The sequence below is a fragment of the Scyliorhinus canicula genome, chromosome 16 (genome assembly GCF_902713615.1).
Source record: "Scyliorhinus canicula chromosome 16, sScyCan1.1, whole genome shotgun sequence".
Classification (NCBI taxonomy): domain Eukaryota; kingdom Metazoa; phylum Chordata; class Chondrichthyes; order Carcharhiniformes; family Scyliorhinidae; genus Scyliorhinus; species Scyliorhinus canicula.
Genome location: NC_052161.1, coordinates 17,643,909 through 17,660,836, shown reverse-complemented (window position 1 = coordinate 17,660,836; position 16,928 = coordinate 17,643,909). Strand labels below are relative to the sequence as shown.

The window sequence follows — 16,928 nt, the reverse complement described above, 5'->3', positions numbered from 1 at the left end:
CATCTTTATTTGCATTGGCACAATTGACAAAACTATACTTCAAGATATAGTTAAGTTTTTTCTTTATAGACGGTTAATCAGAGGTCCTGGAGCTTTGTACAGAGCTAACTCTGTACAGAGCACTGTTTTGTTCTGCCCTGGATTCTGCTGAGCAGCTTTCGCCAAAAGATTCAAATGCAAGATCCTGGCCGGTAGGCACACTGCCTACTTGTGAGAAAACGATTCATCTTCGTATCCTCTTGCCCTGCTTGCCAGCAGGTAGAAAATGGAAGTTATCCTTCGTGATTTGGCAACAAAAGCACATACATGCAGGGCGCTTGACGCTGGTGTACACACAGGGCGCATGACCTGCTCACTGCTGCTGCTTCTGTTTGGAAGACTGCAAGCAACCCCATTTTCTTCTCATTTAAAAGGCGGCAGTGACCGCCATTCTCAATACAAATGCCGGTAGCGGATGTTGGGCTCTTCTCCCACGATCGCGACCATTGCAGGATGGCCATGACTGATCCAGACACCCGCCCGTGATCCCCTTGCTGGTTGTGACCCACACTTTGAAAAACCCTGGACTAGACGGTCTCAGGAGAACTCAATGAGAGACATCAGAGGAGAAGAGGCTAGAGAAATGTATTTTACAAAATGAATTGTTGCAGTAGGGAGTGCTTTGGCAGTCAGATAGACTACACAAGTTTCAAAGAAAGCCTGTGCACAAAATGGTTTCAGCACATGCAGGTGACTACCAACTCCTGTTAGAAGATTCAATAACATAGAGGTGAACATAGATCATTTAGTGCACTGTTATTCCCTCCCACCCCATAGGCTACAACCACAACCTATGTTTTTCACAAAGCATTAGAGGCAAATCCACACCTCAATTTCCCCATAAAGTTTTCCTTTTCACCAAATTAAGCGAGACACTTCTTCAGAAAAACAAAACATTGAAAAATATTGGCTTCAGGTTTATTTTAACTGGGCCCTTTAAACTTGTTATATGAAAGCCTTGGATCCTAATGGGATCCCCTTGACCTCACTCCACCCCAGCATTTCCTTTCGCTGGAAAGCAAACTACACAAAGAATGGTACCAAACTCCATTCCTTTACTCAGATATCCAGCCAACTAGTCCAGGAACAAAGGCCATGAGGCATTAAGTAGCAAATCTGGTGAAAGCCACAAAGAGCCACCTACAAAAGTTGAATATCACTTATTCAAATTAATATGCCTTTTGATATCACTTCTCACTTCAAATATGGAAACGCATTACTAACTGCAGACTGAGTGCTCAGGTGAGAACGCGATGTGTGGCTACCAAAGAGGTCATGTACTGAAAGCTATCCCAGGAGCATGGGCAGAGCACAAATATTGCATACAACCATTGAATTCAGGAATAGGGGTGGCTCGGTGGTGCAGTTTTTAGCACTGTTGCCTACAGCACTGAAGATCTGGGTTTGATCCCGGGTCCAGTTCACTGGAGTTTGTACATTCCCCCTGTGTCTGCGTGGATTTCACCCCCACAACCCAAAGATGTGCAGGGTAGGTGGATTGGCCACGCTAAAAATTGCAGAATAAAATGATTGGGTATTTAAAAAATAATAATTCAGGAATAAACTTCCTTTGTGTGGAAGTCTTTGTTGTTAGTGATTATGGAAACTGCAATATTCTATGTGGCGTCAAGAGTCGGCAGTAGGGCGCAAGGATTTTGCGGCATCGACCCAGTCTTCTTTGATGAAAATGTTACGGATAATTGGGGGAAGTGGCATATTTACTGCAGTCCTGCACTCTGAGAAGTCAGAAAAGGTATTGACTTGTATGTCTTATTAAACCTCACAGGCCTAAAAAAATTTGAGTTGTTTACTTTCCAGACAGACGCTGTTAGATACTCCAGGGGCAGGAGAGTCAGTAAGGTGAATGAATTGGGAGTTCAACTAAAGCAGTGAAGCTACAGTCTCCAACAACACTCTTCTGAGAGTGTTGGCAACATCACAGGAAAGGGGGAAGGTCTTCACCATAATCAGCAGTAACACCAGACTTAAAGCCAAGATTGACACTGGAGGGAAGGATAATGTTCAATCCGGTCGAAGGCTTCAGGAAATGGACCTCTATATGCAGCACCAGATCGCAGCACCCAGGCACACCTCATGGTTTATGGCGGACACAGAAGGTGTAGCATATAGTTGACCCGAATAAAGATCCACTACTAGGGTTTTGGGACAGCACTGCATTAACGGTTGATTTAACTTAGTCCAGAAGTGCATGCTCAACACCTTCAAGCCCCAGAGATGACAGCACAAAGAGACTTCTTAAAGGTAAGCTACCAGTTGTACATCACATGGGACTAGAAGATTCTGTACCACCAATAGTTTGTGTCCAGGGAACAGCATCAGTAGCCATGAAGCTGACAATAGTTAATGAGCTCTATTGGATGACAGCACAAGATGTCATAACACCTGTAGAATAGGCTATGAAATGGGTTACATCAATTATGGCCACAGTTAAAAAAGGTTGCACAATCAAAATATGTATTGATCTATTCAAAAAAAAAGCTGCTCTGATATCATCCTATGAAGACAGTGGAAAAGGTAATGGTAGACATGCCAAGAGCAGCACGGTGGCACAGTGGTTAGCATTGCTGCCTACATCGCTAAGGACCTGGGTCACTGTCCGTGTGGAGTTTGCACGTTCTCCCGTGTCTGCGTGTGTTTCACCCCCACAATCCAAAGATGTGCAGGATAGGTGGATTGGCCATGCCAAATTGCCCCTTAATTGGAAAAAATAATTGGGTACTCTAAATTTATATTAAATCGCTGATCTGGCCTTGGCGGCAACTTCTCTTTCTTGCCTGTTTTCCAGAATTCTAGTTCAAAAATCTGTCAACACTTCCACCACTATTCTCTGCAGCAAGAAATCTGAAGATTCAAGGGCTTCCGAGAAGAAAATGCTCCCCATGAGGTGCGCATGCACACACACGAGCACCGCTTACAGAATTAGATACTGATCCTTTATCATCAGGATTTGGATTCAAATCTATGGCAAGGGCTTACTGTGAAACGGTTAAGATGAGTCTCCATCCATATCCTTTTCTTAAATTTCATAAATTTAGAGTACCCAACTATTTTTTTTCCAATTAAGGGGCAATATAGCGTAGCTAATCCACTTGTGCATCTTTGGGGTGTGGGGGTGAGACCACAAGACACGGAAGAACATGCAAACTTGACACAGGCAGTGACCCGGAGCCAGGATCTAACCTGGGTCCTCGGCGCCGTGAGGCAGCAGTGCTAACCCTCCATCCATATCCTGATGGGGGCAATTTTGTGTCATCACAATCCAATTTCACATTAGTTGCTAGATGACAAAAAGAAGCAAGGATTACTGCTGTACGTAGTGGAAAAATGCTAGTCTGGTGCAGTAGTGAGCGCCCTCAGGGTTAGAGCGGAGGCAAATGTTTGACAGAAAGCCAGCTTTAGTCTGTATCCAGCTGTGGGTTTTTGATGTTAATATGAAGTGGTTGGAATTGAAAGTATCCCATTCCCCAGCAAACATTCCTTACCTTGAAGAAATAAAAAAATTAAAACAACAGGTCTCACCCAACATTTCATTCACTCACCCGTGGTGCCCCTGGAGTGTCCAAGGCTAGTTCTGGCAAATCCTTCAGCAGCTTATCAAAGGATTTTTCCACATCATTTGTCGTGAGCACTTTTCCGCATAGATCAGACAGAAGTCTGGAGGTGAGCTCACGGTGGCTGGCCTTCCCCTCTAAAGCCAGCGATACTGCCAGCACTGGCACAGTACATTTCATTTCTCCAAGATTCAAGTTATTCAGCAGCTCCTGTAAAACAGGAAGCACAATATAAAATGTTAACAAAACAACCTAGAAAAGTTATGACTTAAGAAATAGGAAACTTGACCATTTCAAAAATAAGAACACTGCTCAGACAAATAATCTGAGGTGACAGGAAATTAACTGAATGGCAATAGAGAACAGCAACTTGCATTTCCAAACCAGCTTCAATGTAATAAATTGTCCCATGACACCTCAAAGAATATTAACAAAATCTGACACTGAGCCACGTGTGGTATTAGGAGAAGTGGCCAGGAGTTTGGTCACAGAGATCGACATTAAGAAGCATCTTAAAAAAAGAGGTTGATAGCTGGGAGGAGCTGCCATCAGAGAGAATTTAGGGAGGTATCTCCAGCCTTAGGGTATTAGCAGCTGAAGGCTTGGCCACCAATGATGCGGCAATAAAAATCAGAGAGGCAGAATGAGAGGAGTAGAGATTTGGGGATTTGTTTTCCCCAATTAAGGGGTGTGGTGATTGTAGATCTGAGTAGTTGCAATACAACTGAGTAAGCACTAGAGGGAGCACGGGAGAGCTATAAATACACAGGGACAGGAAGTGAGGACACACTTCACGGAAGGCAGAACTGGTAGCAGGACACAGAGAGAGAGAGAGAGAGAGAGAGCGCGTGCGAGGGGGAGAGAGAGAGAGAGAGAGAGAAAGAGAGAAAGAAAGAGAGAGCGAGCGAAGAGAAGAGGTGCAAAACCTAGGGCTGGAGGAGAAAGTCAAGATAGCCCGTGAATTTGCGACAGAAGAAATTTGCAAAATGACGACCATAATTTTTTTTGAATACAGCAGCTGGTTTAACAGTCGAATTATGAAATACTATGGATTGGACCAATCCTTAAAATAAATGATGTCTTTAGGAAAATTAAATGAAAGGTATAAAACAGCAGCTAACCACAAAACAAGCTGTTGATTTCCGTGGCAGTCCAGAACTCAGTGTACCATCTTCCCTTATGAAAAATAAACCACAAGACAGAGGAGAAGGAGGCCACTCAACCCATCGATCTGCTCGGCCATTCAATAAGAACATGGCTGATCTGATATAAACCTCAACTCCTTTCCCGCCTTATCCGCATAACCCTTGATCCCCCATCATTAAGAAAAACCACCCAGCTCTCCGCCATAAAGAATTACACAGATTCACTGCCCTCAGAAGAAATTCCTCCTCATTGGTCTTAAATGAGACCCCTTACTCAGGTCATTCCCTCTAGTCCTCGACTCTCCCACAAGAGGAATCATCATCTCAGTGTCTACTCGTCAAGCTCCCCGACAATCCTATACGTCTCAAATAAGGTCACCTCTCATTCTTCTAAATTTCAATGAGTACAGGACCAACCTACTTATTTTAATAAACATGGTGGTATTTATGGTTTTACAACAAAACAAAATGTACATGAATTCATAAATGGTGCAAAAGCAGTCTTCCTCCCTTACAGGTCCCACCTTTTCTAAACTAAGCTTACCTTATTGACCCATTTAAAAAAGGACCGCGGAATAAAAATGGGGAGACACAAACAGGAATCTCGGGAAGACTGTCATTTTCGCTGTCTGCGCCCTCCCCGCTAGTGATAGCGGGGGCGCGCCCCATCTCCAAAAATCATCCTTCATTTGGTCTACTAGTTGGGCCAGATTTAGCTTGTGCAGCCATTCCCATGCCCACGCCACCTGGATGCCTAGGTACCGAAAGCTTCCCCCTACCACTCTAAACGGCAGTTCCCCCAGTCACTCTTCTGTCCCCTTGCCTGGACCGCAAACATCTCACTTTTCCACACAAGGGCCAACCTACTTAACCTCTCGTAAGTAAATCCCTCCATACCCAGGATCAAACCACTTCATAGCAACAAGCAATGATATCTCTACAGCTGCTCTATTGCTAAATTAAATAATATTGCCTTTGCATTTGATGGCTTCCCAATTTATGAATAATTTCCACAATTTGAATCTACATTTACAATTAAGAATGGAACACAGTGACACGACAGAACTGCGGAACTGCACTATTGTGCAACTTCAAGCATTCTAACATGGACTGTGGGTGCCACTGGCTGTGCCAATATTTCTTGTCCACTCCCAATAGCCCTCAAGGAGATGGCGGTCAACCATATTTGTGCAGTGCAGGTACACCCACAGTGCTTTGTGGGACGAAGTTCCAGAATTTACCCAGCGATGAAGGAATGGCAAGATAGTTCCAAACAATGGAGTGTTACTTGGAGAGCGAGGTGACAGGTGTTCCCAAGCATCTATTGCACTTGGTTCTTCTTGGTGATAAAGGTGAGTTTGGAAGATGCTGTCGAAGAAGCTTTGGTGAGTTCATGCAGTGCACCTAGAGGTGTTGGAGGAAGTGAACATTTAAGGCCGTGGATGAGGTGCCAATAAAGTGGGTGGCCTTGTCTGGATTGTGTCAAGCTTCTGGAGGGTTGTTGGAGCCGCACTCACCCAAGCAAGTGGAAGAGTATTCCATCACACTCCTGACTTGTGCCTTGTATTTGGTGGACAGGCTTTGGGAAGTCAGAAGTGAGTTACATGCTGCAGAATTCCTAACTTCTGACCCGCCTTGTAATCACAGTAGTCATATATAGTATGCCTTGATTAGTTGAGTTTCCACTGTGTTAACCACCAGGATTCAGCAACCATAATGCAATTGAACATCATGGGGAGGGGATCCCAATCATATTCACTTTTGCTGGAGATGGCCATTACCTGGCACTTGTGTGGCACAAGCGTTACTTGCCATTTCTGAATTCAAGCCTGAATATTGCCCAGGCCTTGTTGCATGCAGGCACAGCTTTCTCCAGTATCAGAGGATTTGCAAATGGAACCCAAGACTGCACAACTGTCAACACATCAGGTGTTGGAGGACGATCACTGATGAAACAGGTGAAGGTGTTTGGGTCCAGAGCATTACTACGGGCAACGCTAGCAGCAATGCCCTGAGGCCATGATTAGCCGGCATCAACCACAATTTTTTGTCTTGAGAAAAAGGAAGATGGAACACCCTGCTACAAAATCTACTATGTATTAAAAAGAAAGTAAAAGAGTGTGTCAAAACTAGCTTGGAGCATCAATATATAAAACTAATGCTTGGGAGTGCAAATACAGAGCCAAGATTTTCTGATTTTGAAGATGGCCACCAAGCTCTACTATAGCTTCCAGAAAATGTAATTCACTTTTGACTTCCATACAGCAAACAGTGCCAAGCAGTTAGAAAGAATTTGTTTTGAACAACAACCACCCGTTGATAATTCAATTTGGAAATGGGATATGGAGAAAGTATTAATACGCAGTCCAGACATTTCAAAGATTAAATGGCACATTAACTGTAAGAGCTCAAGAGAGAGCGTGAAGTAGCTAAAGCAGAAATGCGTAGTAGTCCAAAGAAAAACAGAACCAAATCAAGTGATGGTCCCTGCTATCTTGTCACTGTGTGCTGTAGCAGTAAAGCAATCAAGTCAGGGGGAAGCACAGCTTTATTAAGGATGGATGGCTTCTACTTTGATGCCAGGAGCATTACTAGGCTAGGAGTGATGCGTGGAATTGTGACAAAGTTGCCATCACCAAAACGTGGTTGAGGGAGGGGCAGGATTTGAAGCTCCACATTTCAGGATATAGAATCTTCAGGTGAGATGCAAAGAGGATAAAAGAGGAGGCACTCTATTGAAAGAAGAAAAGCAAATTACTGCGGATGCTGGAATCTGAAACGAAAGGGAAATGCTGGAAAATCTCAGCAAGTCTGGCAGCATCTGTAGGGAGAGAAAAGAACTAACGTTTCGAGTCTGATGGCTGTCAAAGCTTTGACAAAGTCATCGGATTCAAAACGTTAGCTCTTTTCTCTCCCTACAGATGCTGCCAGACTTGGAAATTTTCCAGCATTTTCCCTTTCGAGGCATTCTATTAGTCGTTAAGGAGTCATTTACGCAGTAAGGAGAGATGATATCTTGGAGGGGGGAATCGAATGAATATTTGTGGATCGAGTGAAAGAATAAAAATGGGAATAAAAAGGGATAGCCACATGGCTAAGTGTTTATTATAGATCCCAAGGTAGCCAGCGGGAAATTGAGGAGCAAATATGCACACAATTTGCAGAGATGTGTAAAAATAATAACAATCGATGATTTCAACTAATTAGGATAGTTATAGCATTAAGGTCTTATATGGAGTGGATTTATTAAAATGAAAACAGGTGGTGAAGTGGTGGTGGGGGAGCATTTTAGCGACAGCGGCCGCAACATGGTACAAGTTAAACAAAGAAATAGACACATTGCAAAAAAGATTTTTGGATTGGGGAGGGGAGAGTAGTTTTCGTAAAATAAGGATATGGACAAGGTAGACTAGGAGAAGCTACTTGTGGGGAGCAGTGGGGGGGGGGGGGTCAAAAAAGGAAATGGGAAGGATAAAGGCCCAACATGTCCTCTCTAGGCTGATGGGAATCTAGGGTGAAAGGAAGCGAGTAACAAGCCCAGAGAATCACCGATGACCAGAGATATTCAGGATACAATGAGAAAGGAAAAAAAAGAGGCTTTTAGCAAGTACAAGGGGAGCAAATCTGTGGGCTTAAGTAGAGTGCAGAAAGTGCAGGGTGGAGCTTAAGAAAGCAATTAGAAGAGCAGAGAGGGGATACGAGAAAGCTCTGGCTGGTAAAATAGGGAAAATCCAAAGCTATTCTTCAAGTATAACCTGGGGAAGAGTAGAGCCCATTAGGGATCATGGGGCCAATCTGTCAGTGGAGCCAGAGGGTACTGTTAGGGTGTTGAATGAATACTTCACATTTGGCTTCTCCCAAGGAAATGAGGATGTAGGTATGGAACTAAGGATGTAGCTATGGAACTCACGGAGAGAGACTGCGAGGTTCTTGAGCAAATTGACATAGGGCATTTGTGAGGCTTTCAAGCTATCTTTAAATATTGTGGGCACTTATAACGACGACGACCACAACTGCAGCCCTTCTGTCCTACCAAACTCTCCCGGGACAAAGCCATGCCGCAGCTTCTCTCATGAAAATCAATTTCCCCCCCTGTGAGCAGCCTCTAGGTTCACAGCTGAAGGCTCTCTCAAAAGGAGGGATTAGCCATGTTACTTGTGATAGCACTTCACACTCCTGAACTTTACATGTCTCTTCGAAGGAGCATGTGCACTGCATGAGAGGATGATTAGTGGCCTGATGTCCTGCAACCTGGACTGCATGCCTGTACTCGAGGAGGGTCAGCACCATAAAGGCAGCTGCCAACTAACATTAAAGAGCAGGGTTTCATCACTGAGGATCCTCTCGTGGCTAATGAGTGGCGGGCAGCTGAGCATGAACTCCCTAATGTTGCTGGCAGAGGTCTAGGGCTTCCTGATCTGGCTGTCAGTGAACTTAGAGCAAGGTTTGCCAGCACAATTGGCTCATTGGATGACACTCCGAGAAGGCGGGACATGGTAACAGTGAGGGAGTGAGTGAGGGCCCCGGGATGGAAGACCTAACTGATTGTTGGTATTGCTCCTTCCGAATTCCTTACAGATACAAAAATGAATGCTGGTACTGATCCCACTGAGGTTGCCCTCCGTGTGCTTGTTGCAGCCAATGCAAGCAGACCAAAGACACCAGCAAGGCCAACAAGGGCTGGAGACAGCACCACATGCAGGGAGCCACCGCACACCAAGATCCAGCTGCCCATTAGATTTGGGGGGACGACAGAAGGGGAGGCCAGTGAAGTGCCAGGGTGTACAGGAGACGTGCTCCAATGAGCTGACCAACAGCATATGCTGCAGGAGACCGTCTCAACAATGCAGCACCTGTGCCACGACCTTGCTGGCATGGCACCCTGTGGAGGAAGAGGACACCTGTTCCCAGTGGCCGTGAAGGTTACTGCAGCCCTAGATTTCTACAACACTGGGTAATTCCCGGGCGAAAAAGGGGACCTGTGTGGCATGTTGTAGCCATCAGCACACAGGTATATCCAGGAGATGGCAGATGCTCTGTGTGGCACTGTAGCAGTGGTTAGCACTGTTGCTTCACAGCACCAAGGTCCCGAGTTCGATTTTCCAGCTTGGGTCACTGCCTGCGTGGAGTCTACACACACTCAGTGTCTGCATGGGGTTCCTTCGGATGCTCCAGTTTCCTCCCACAAAGTCCCAAAAGATGTGCTTGTTCGGTGAACTGGACATTCTGAATTTTCCCTCTGTGTACCCAGGCGCCTGAATGCGGCGGCTAGGCGATTTTCACAGTAACTTCATTGCATTATTAATGTAAGCCTACTTGTGACACTAATAAAGATTATGTCCAGACATTTGAGTAAAATCACTTTCGGCCTGGACCAGGCCCACCAAGGTGACGGGTTGCTGGATTCGCTGCCATCATTGGGATGCCGGAGGTCTTGGGGCTCATCGATGACGTGACCTGCATCAGGTGTGAAATGTTTCAATGGTGAACATTTTAATGATACAGATATCCATTCCCCCTCAGGCAGAGGGGCGAGAACTTAATCTTGCTGCTCGTAGGACGGTACAGTGGTTAGCACCGAGACTGAGGACACGGATTCAAATCCCAGTCCTGGGTCACTGTCCCTGTGAAGTTTGCACATTCTCCCCGTGTCTGCTTAGGTTTCACCCCCACAACCCAAAAGGTATGCAGGGTAGACGGATTGGCCATGCTAAATTGCCCCTTAAGTGAAAAAAAAAAATTGGATACTATAAAATAAAAAAACCTTGCAGCTCGTAGGTGGTTCATCTTCTTCCTGCATTGGTTTGGCAGTCCTCCTGATCATGTTGTCTGCATTCACTCCCAGGCAGATGCTGACCTTGCTGCTGGTTCTCTGACCCTTTTGGGGGAACATGTCACCCTCATCCACACCCTAGAGAAGTCTGGCACAGTCGGCATCCCCAAAGCGGAGAGCAGGTCTCCATGCTGCCATCCTCATGTCTTAACTGGGAAGGAGAACTGAGCGGTCATTTAAAAGAAGCTCCTCTCTTGTTAACGCGAGCAGCTGAGATGCAAGGTAGGCGAATCAGACAGCGAGGGAGTTAAGCATGGCGAGAGCACGTGGGTGCTCATTTGTTGCACCAAGTGCGATTGAATACAGGTTGCGATCTCACCGCTACAGCCGACGCGAAACACCTGGCCAAAAATTCATTTTCTGGCATAAATCCCGCTCGTGAAATTTTGAAACTCGTCTATTAATGAAGCATTTAATTAAATGGTTGCTTCCTGCACATGACAAATTCATAACACAAGCTGTTAAAAATACTGAATTGGGGCGGCACGGAGGCGCAATAGTTAACACTGCTGCCTCACCCTGCAGAGGACCCTGGTCCAACCCCGGCCCACTGTCCGTGTGGAGTTTACACATTCTCCTCGTGTCTGCGTGGGTCTCACCCCCACAACTCAAAGATGTGCAGGGTAGGTGGATTGGCCACTCTTAATTGGAAAAAAGAATTGGGTACTCTAAATTCTTTTTTTAAAATTACTGAATTAAATGTTCGTAACTACCTATCAACACACTTTTTAAAAAAGTCTATTATTCTATGGAGTGTTTGATGGCAAATATGAGCAGCAGGAAATGAATCAATTGAGCAAGTACAGTGAAAAATATCTTGCCCAAGGCAAATTAAATATCACAATGTCAAATTCTCTCATGCATCCACCCAATAATTCTTTAACATTACTTCCTTTCTGTAAGGATAAAACATTCATAAAATTATAAATTATTAAACTTTAAGAATCAGCACATAGGAAAAAACTACAAAGCTTAACCATAACAATTCCAAATAACTCCACTCACTTTTATATCAAGTTAAATATCAGAATACATACCAGAACCTCATTAGTATCGCCATGTTCAAAGTATTCTTGTACAATTGGAGTCACGGTTTTCTGAAAAACCCCTTCATCTAAGGGTAGAACCACTGTTTCATACACGCAATTCTCCTGTTGAGATGGACAATAAAACTAAGATTTTGTCATCCAGTGATACTGTAAACTGAAATAAATTTCCTCAGTCAGAATATTTGGCGCTCTGTTGATACTAGACAGAGACGCATGATGTTCTGCTCATTAGAGGAGACAGTGCTTGAATTAACATCAGCCACAGAACAGAAAACAGGTTGATTTAAACTTGTGGTGGTTCTGTAGATACTTTGCTTTCTCCTCCTTGTGTTGTTCCTCGTGTCTTAATAAAGCTCGTAGTCTCAAGTGTGGAGAAGATGCTTTATTGTGAGTTCGTTCAGTTTCCAGAGCTCGACCTAGAACTACCTTCCAGTGCTAACTACCAGCTTTGCTTGCCGTGTCCTGCTTACCAGCTCCCCTGCTGTGAAGAGTGTCTCCCACTTCCTGTCCTGATCTATTTATATGGCTCTCCCGTGCTCCCTCTAGTGGTCGCTCAGTTGTGTTGCATCTGGTTAACTTGTGATCACCACATCCCCCTTTTTCTCTTAACATATTTTCTGAACATCGTTAAAGAAAATTGTACATCCTGTCCCAGTGTATTTATTGCTCTCCCGCTCGTGTTTGCTCTGTTGTTTTGTATCTGGTCAATCTACGATCACCACATCCCCCTTTTTCTCATTACATAGTTTCTGTACATCATTAAAGAAATTTTATACAAAACAGTAACTTATGATATGCGTATCTATACAAGTGATGATGCTATTGCCTTAGTTAACAAAGCCAATGTATTTATATGTCCAATCTTAATAAAAACATTTATGAGTCCAAACTTGATGAATTTGTTCAGAGCTTTTTTTTCTTTTTTTGTTGTTGATGACGTGGTGATATTGATATTGCAAGTCCGCTGTGAATGTTGTTGGTGTTCCTTGTTATCTTAAGTACCCAATGCGTCATCCCGAGGTGTCTGCATGGTCACATCACTGATGTTGACTGGCATGGACTTTTTTTTTGTGCTTGTGGTGTTGATTTATTGTCTCATCCGCCTTGGATGCTGGTGTGCTTGCTCGTTCTGGAGCAGACGTGTGTTTATGCGATTCGTCGTCATCCCATGACATGTTTGTAGTCTTGTCATCGTTTTGCCATGGGCTGTGGCATTGTCCGTCATGTGCCAAGTAGTTCCATTGTGTACAAGTCGTTGTTTCATTGCTGTTGTTTCTGTCGTTCTTGTTTTTGTTGTTTTCGTTGCCGTACTTGTCGCTGTTTTTGTCGTTTCCGTCTTTGGTGTTGGCACTGTCGTTGTTCCTGACTTTGTTGTTCTCGTTGCCGGTCTTGGTGCTGTTTTTGTCGTTTCTGTCTTTGGTGTTGTCGCTATCTTTGTTCCTGACTTTGTTGTGTTTGTTGCCATTCTTGTTGTTTCTGTCCCTGTCGTTGTCGCTATCTTTGTGCCTGACGTTGTTGTTTGTCTTGTTGCGCTTCATGTTGCTTTTATTCTTGCTGTGTTTCTTTTGACTTTTGTTTTTCTTGTTATACTCTGTGAGTGTCCCGAGTGGATAATTTGAGTCATTGAGCATTCCGTCTTGCGAGTGGTGCGAATGATCTGATGTTGCATCGGTGCAGGTGACATCAATCAGTTGTGGAGAATTGGATTCTGCATCTTTGCTTTCTTGGTGCTCGTCTTCCGGAGTCAAAGTCTTCTTGATTACATTTGACGCGGTGTCTGTGGACTCTCGGCGCTCCTCTTCTGGAGTCCAAATCTGCATGATTTCAGTTGAGGTGGTTTCTCTAGACTCTTGGTGCTCCGCTTCTGGAGTTAAAATCTTCATGATTTCTGTTGATGTTGTCTCACTGGACTCCAGGTGCTCCTCTTCTGGAGTCAAAATTTGCATGGTTTCTTTTTGTTTGATGTCTCTGGACTCCAGGTGCTCCTCTTCTGGAGTCAGAATCTGCATGGTTTCTTTCGGCATTGTCTCTGTGGACTCCAGGTGCTCCTCTTCTGGAGTCAAAATCTGCATGTTTTCTTTTTGCGTTGTCTCTCTGGGCTCCAGGTGCTCCTCTTCTGGAGTCAAAATCTGCATGTTTTCTTTCGGCATCGTCTCTCTGGACTGTTGGGTGGCCCGACTCTGTGCTTCTGTACAGACAAGCTGAGAACTGTCAGTCTCACTGTGATCCCGTACGTCGAGTGCGAGCACCTTGTCACTGTTTTCGCTCTGTGCTTCGGTACAGACAAGCTGAGAACTGTCAGTCTCACTGTGATCCTGTACGTCGAGTGCGAGCACCTTGTCACTGTTTTCGCTCTGTGCTTCGGTACAGACAAGCTGAGAACTGTCAGTCTCACTGTGATCCTGTACGTTGAGTGTGATCACCTTGTCACTGTCTTCGCATGCAGTGGGCAGAGGTGCATTGTCTTCTTCTTGTTCCTGTGAGCGTGTTGGACTTTCATAGTCCGCTCTTTCTTCTTGTTCCTGTGAGCGTGTTGGACTTTCATAGTCTGCTCTTTCTTCTTGTTCCTGTGAGCGTGTTGGACTTTCATAGTCTGCTTTTGGTTGCTCAGGTACAGCGGGTTTACCTTCATGGTCTTGTTCATGCTTGGTGTCCGCCCGGGAGTGTTTGCTTGCATCCCTGTTGGCGTCTTTCATCACTCGCACTGTGGAGCCTGTCATCGCTTGCTCCGTGGAGTCTTCCTGTGCTCTCTGAGTGGCGTCGTCTTCGTCTTGGGTATTGCTGTCATCTAATGTATCGACGAGCTGCCATGGCACCATGGTGTTGGATTCATCCACCATGAGTAGATTCGTGTTGAGCTTTGCAACGGTGTCGCTGATGCTGTGATCAGCATGTCCAAATAACTCCTCCATGTCTGAGTAGTATTCTTTGAAACCCATTTCATCTTCGTTGGCTTCTTCTACCACGAGTTGATTCGTGTTGAACTTTGCGACCGTGTCGCTGATGCTGTGATAAGCATATCCGACTGACTCAGCTGTGTCTGAGTAGTATTCTCCGAAAACCAAATCATCCTGGTTGGATTCTTCTACCACGAGTTGATTCGTGTTGAACTTTGCGACCGTGTCGCTGATGCTGTGATAAGCATATCCGACTGACTCAGCCATGTCTGAGTAGTATTCTTTGAAAACCAAATCATCTTGGTTGGATTCATCTACCACGAGTTGGTTCGTGTTGTGCTTTGCGACCGTGTCGCTGATGCTGTGATAAGCATATCCGACTGACCCAGTCAGGTCTGAGAGGTAATCGTCGAAAAACAAATCATCTTTTGTTGTTTCGGAATTCTTTTTGTTCGCTTCACTGTGTGTGGTGAAGGCAGCTTTTTCCAAGGTTTTGTGCAAGTTGTTTTTCACTGTTGGTTTAAGTTCAGGCGTTTTTCTGTGTTCTGAGGCAAGAAAATTTGGTTTTACCACTTTAAGTGTCTTGTTTTCAATTTTCGGGCATTTCCCTTTTAAGTGGGCGTGGTCAGGATTCTCAGACGTCATGACGTCACGCGTAGGAACGACTTGCACATGCGCAAATCGGCTTTCTTTCCTTGTGCGGTTCGGTGTCCATTGCGCATGCGCGGCTTGCGCATGCGCATGACGGTCCGCGACGAAGACTTTTTTTGACTGCGCATGCGCGGCTTGCGCATAACGATCGGCGCCGCGATCTTTTGTAAACTGCGCATGCGCGACTTCCGGTTCCGGCGCATGCGCGACTTCCGGTTCCGGCGCATGCGCAACTTCCGGTTCCGGCGCATGCGCAACTTCCGGTTCCGGCGCATGCGCAACTTCCGGTTCCGGCGCATGCGCAGACACGATTTGTAGTTCTTTGTTTACCATAGACTGCAAAGTGTGCCCCGACGCCATTTTATCGCGGATTTCAGCGTTTTTTCTTTCTAAAAGTTGTAAGTTACCTTTTCTTTCCGATCTGGACTGGATTTCAGCGTTTTGGCTTTGTGAAAAATTCCTGTTATTTCTTCTTTTTGATCTGTACTGTGCATTCGCGATTTCCTGATCTTTTTGTGATTTTTTAAGTTTTGCATCACTCAGTCTCTGTGCAGGTTGGACTGTGAGCATGCCTTGCTGTTCAAATTTCTCACAGTACTCTTCAAATTTGTTTAGTAACGTTTGTAAGCTGTTCCTGTCTTCACCTTTTGAGTATTTAAATCCATTATACACTTTCCTATTGACAGGCCCTTCGATGAGAATTGCTATTTTAATTTTGTCTGAGGCGTCTGCTACATCATTAGCTATGAGATAAAAATCGAACATTTGTTTGAACCTTTTCCAGACATTTCTTACATTACCAGTCGTGTCCAGCTGAGGTGGGTATCCATGCCACATCCTCGAATTAGCGATGTCTTCCCCAGTCGAATGTCCAGCAGGAGATCTCCATGCCATTCTTGGTTGAGATTTCCATGCCATTTTTTTTTGTTTTCTGTATCTGCAGCTGAGTTGTCCTGTCATAAGCGTCTGAAATCACTCCTAGGTACCATGTGTTGTTCCTCGTGTCTTAATAAAGCTCGTAGTCTCAAGTGTGGAGAAGATGCTTTATTGTGAGTTCGTTCAGTTTCCAGAGCTCGACCTAGAACTACCTTCCAGTGCTAACTACCAGCTTTGCTTGCCGTGTCCTGCTTACCAGCTCCCCTGCTGTGAAGAGTGTCTCCCACTTCCTGTCCTGATCTATTTATATGGCTCTCCCGTGCTCCCTCTAGTGGTCGCTCAGTTGTGTTGCATCTGGTTAACTTGTGATCACCACACTCCTCATCCTCTTAAGGCTGTGAACTGCTCGTAGAGAATTGAATGCCTTCAACTTCCAAACTTTACACTTGTCTAGTGTTATTAATTTTATGGAAGGAAAGACAATTGTCCCCATCCTTCGGACCAGATAGCAAACCTAGCCCCGACTGGTCTTGAGGTGGATATCAAATATCTCTCTGCACTTCAAAAAGTAGGAAGTTTGCTCTGCTCCCTGGTCAAAACTTGCCTCAGCTAATACCTTCAAAAACAGTTAACTATGTGTATTTCACAGCACTTTGCGGTACCAACTGTGTATAAAACAATTAATACACAGAAATTGTGACTAATTCCAGTCAATGTTCAGCTTGGGGGCACTGAGGCCTTCTGTGGTGACCCCATCACTGAGTTATGAAGAACTATTTCACTGCAGACCAGGAAACTGCATACCTCAGTAACACTTGCAGTGAATTTCTCCAGAGTATTTTTGGGAAGATGAGATATATGTGGGT

General features: G+C 44.8%; 1 protein-coding gene across 2 annotated transcripts in view; it reads right to left on the bottom strand.

Moving 5' to 3' along the window:
* pdcd4b (programmed cell death 4b) overlaps positions 1-16,928 on the bottom strand; it is a 50,431-nt gene that overhangs the window by 19,239 nt on the left and 14,264 nt on the right. For both annotated transcript variants that reach the window (XM_038773414.1, XM_038773415.1), the window contains exons 4-5: positions 11,627-11,740; positions 3,600-3,821 (exon numbers count right to left, since the gene is read on the bottom strand). In XM_038773414.1, coding sequence (XP_038629342.1) covers positions 3,600-3,821; positions 11,627-11,740 — 336 coding nt within the window. The remainder of the gene's footprint in view (positions 1-3,599; positions 3,822-11,626; positions 11,741-16,928) is intronic.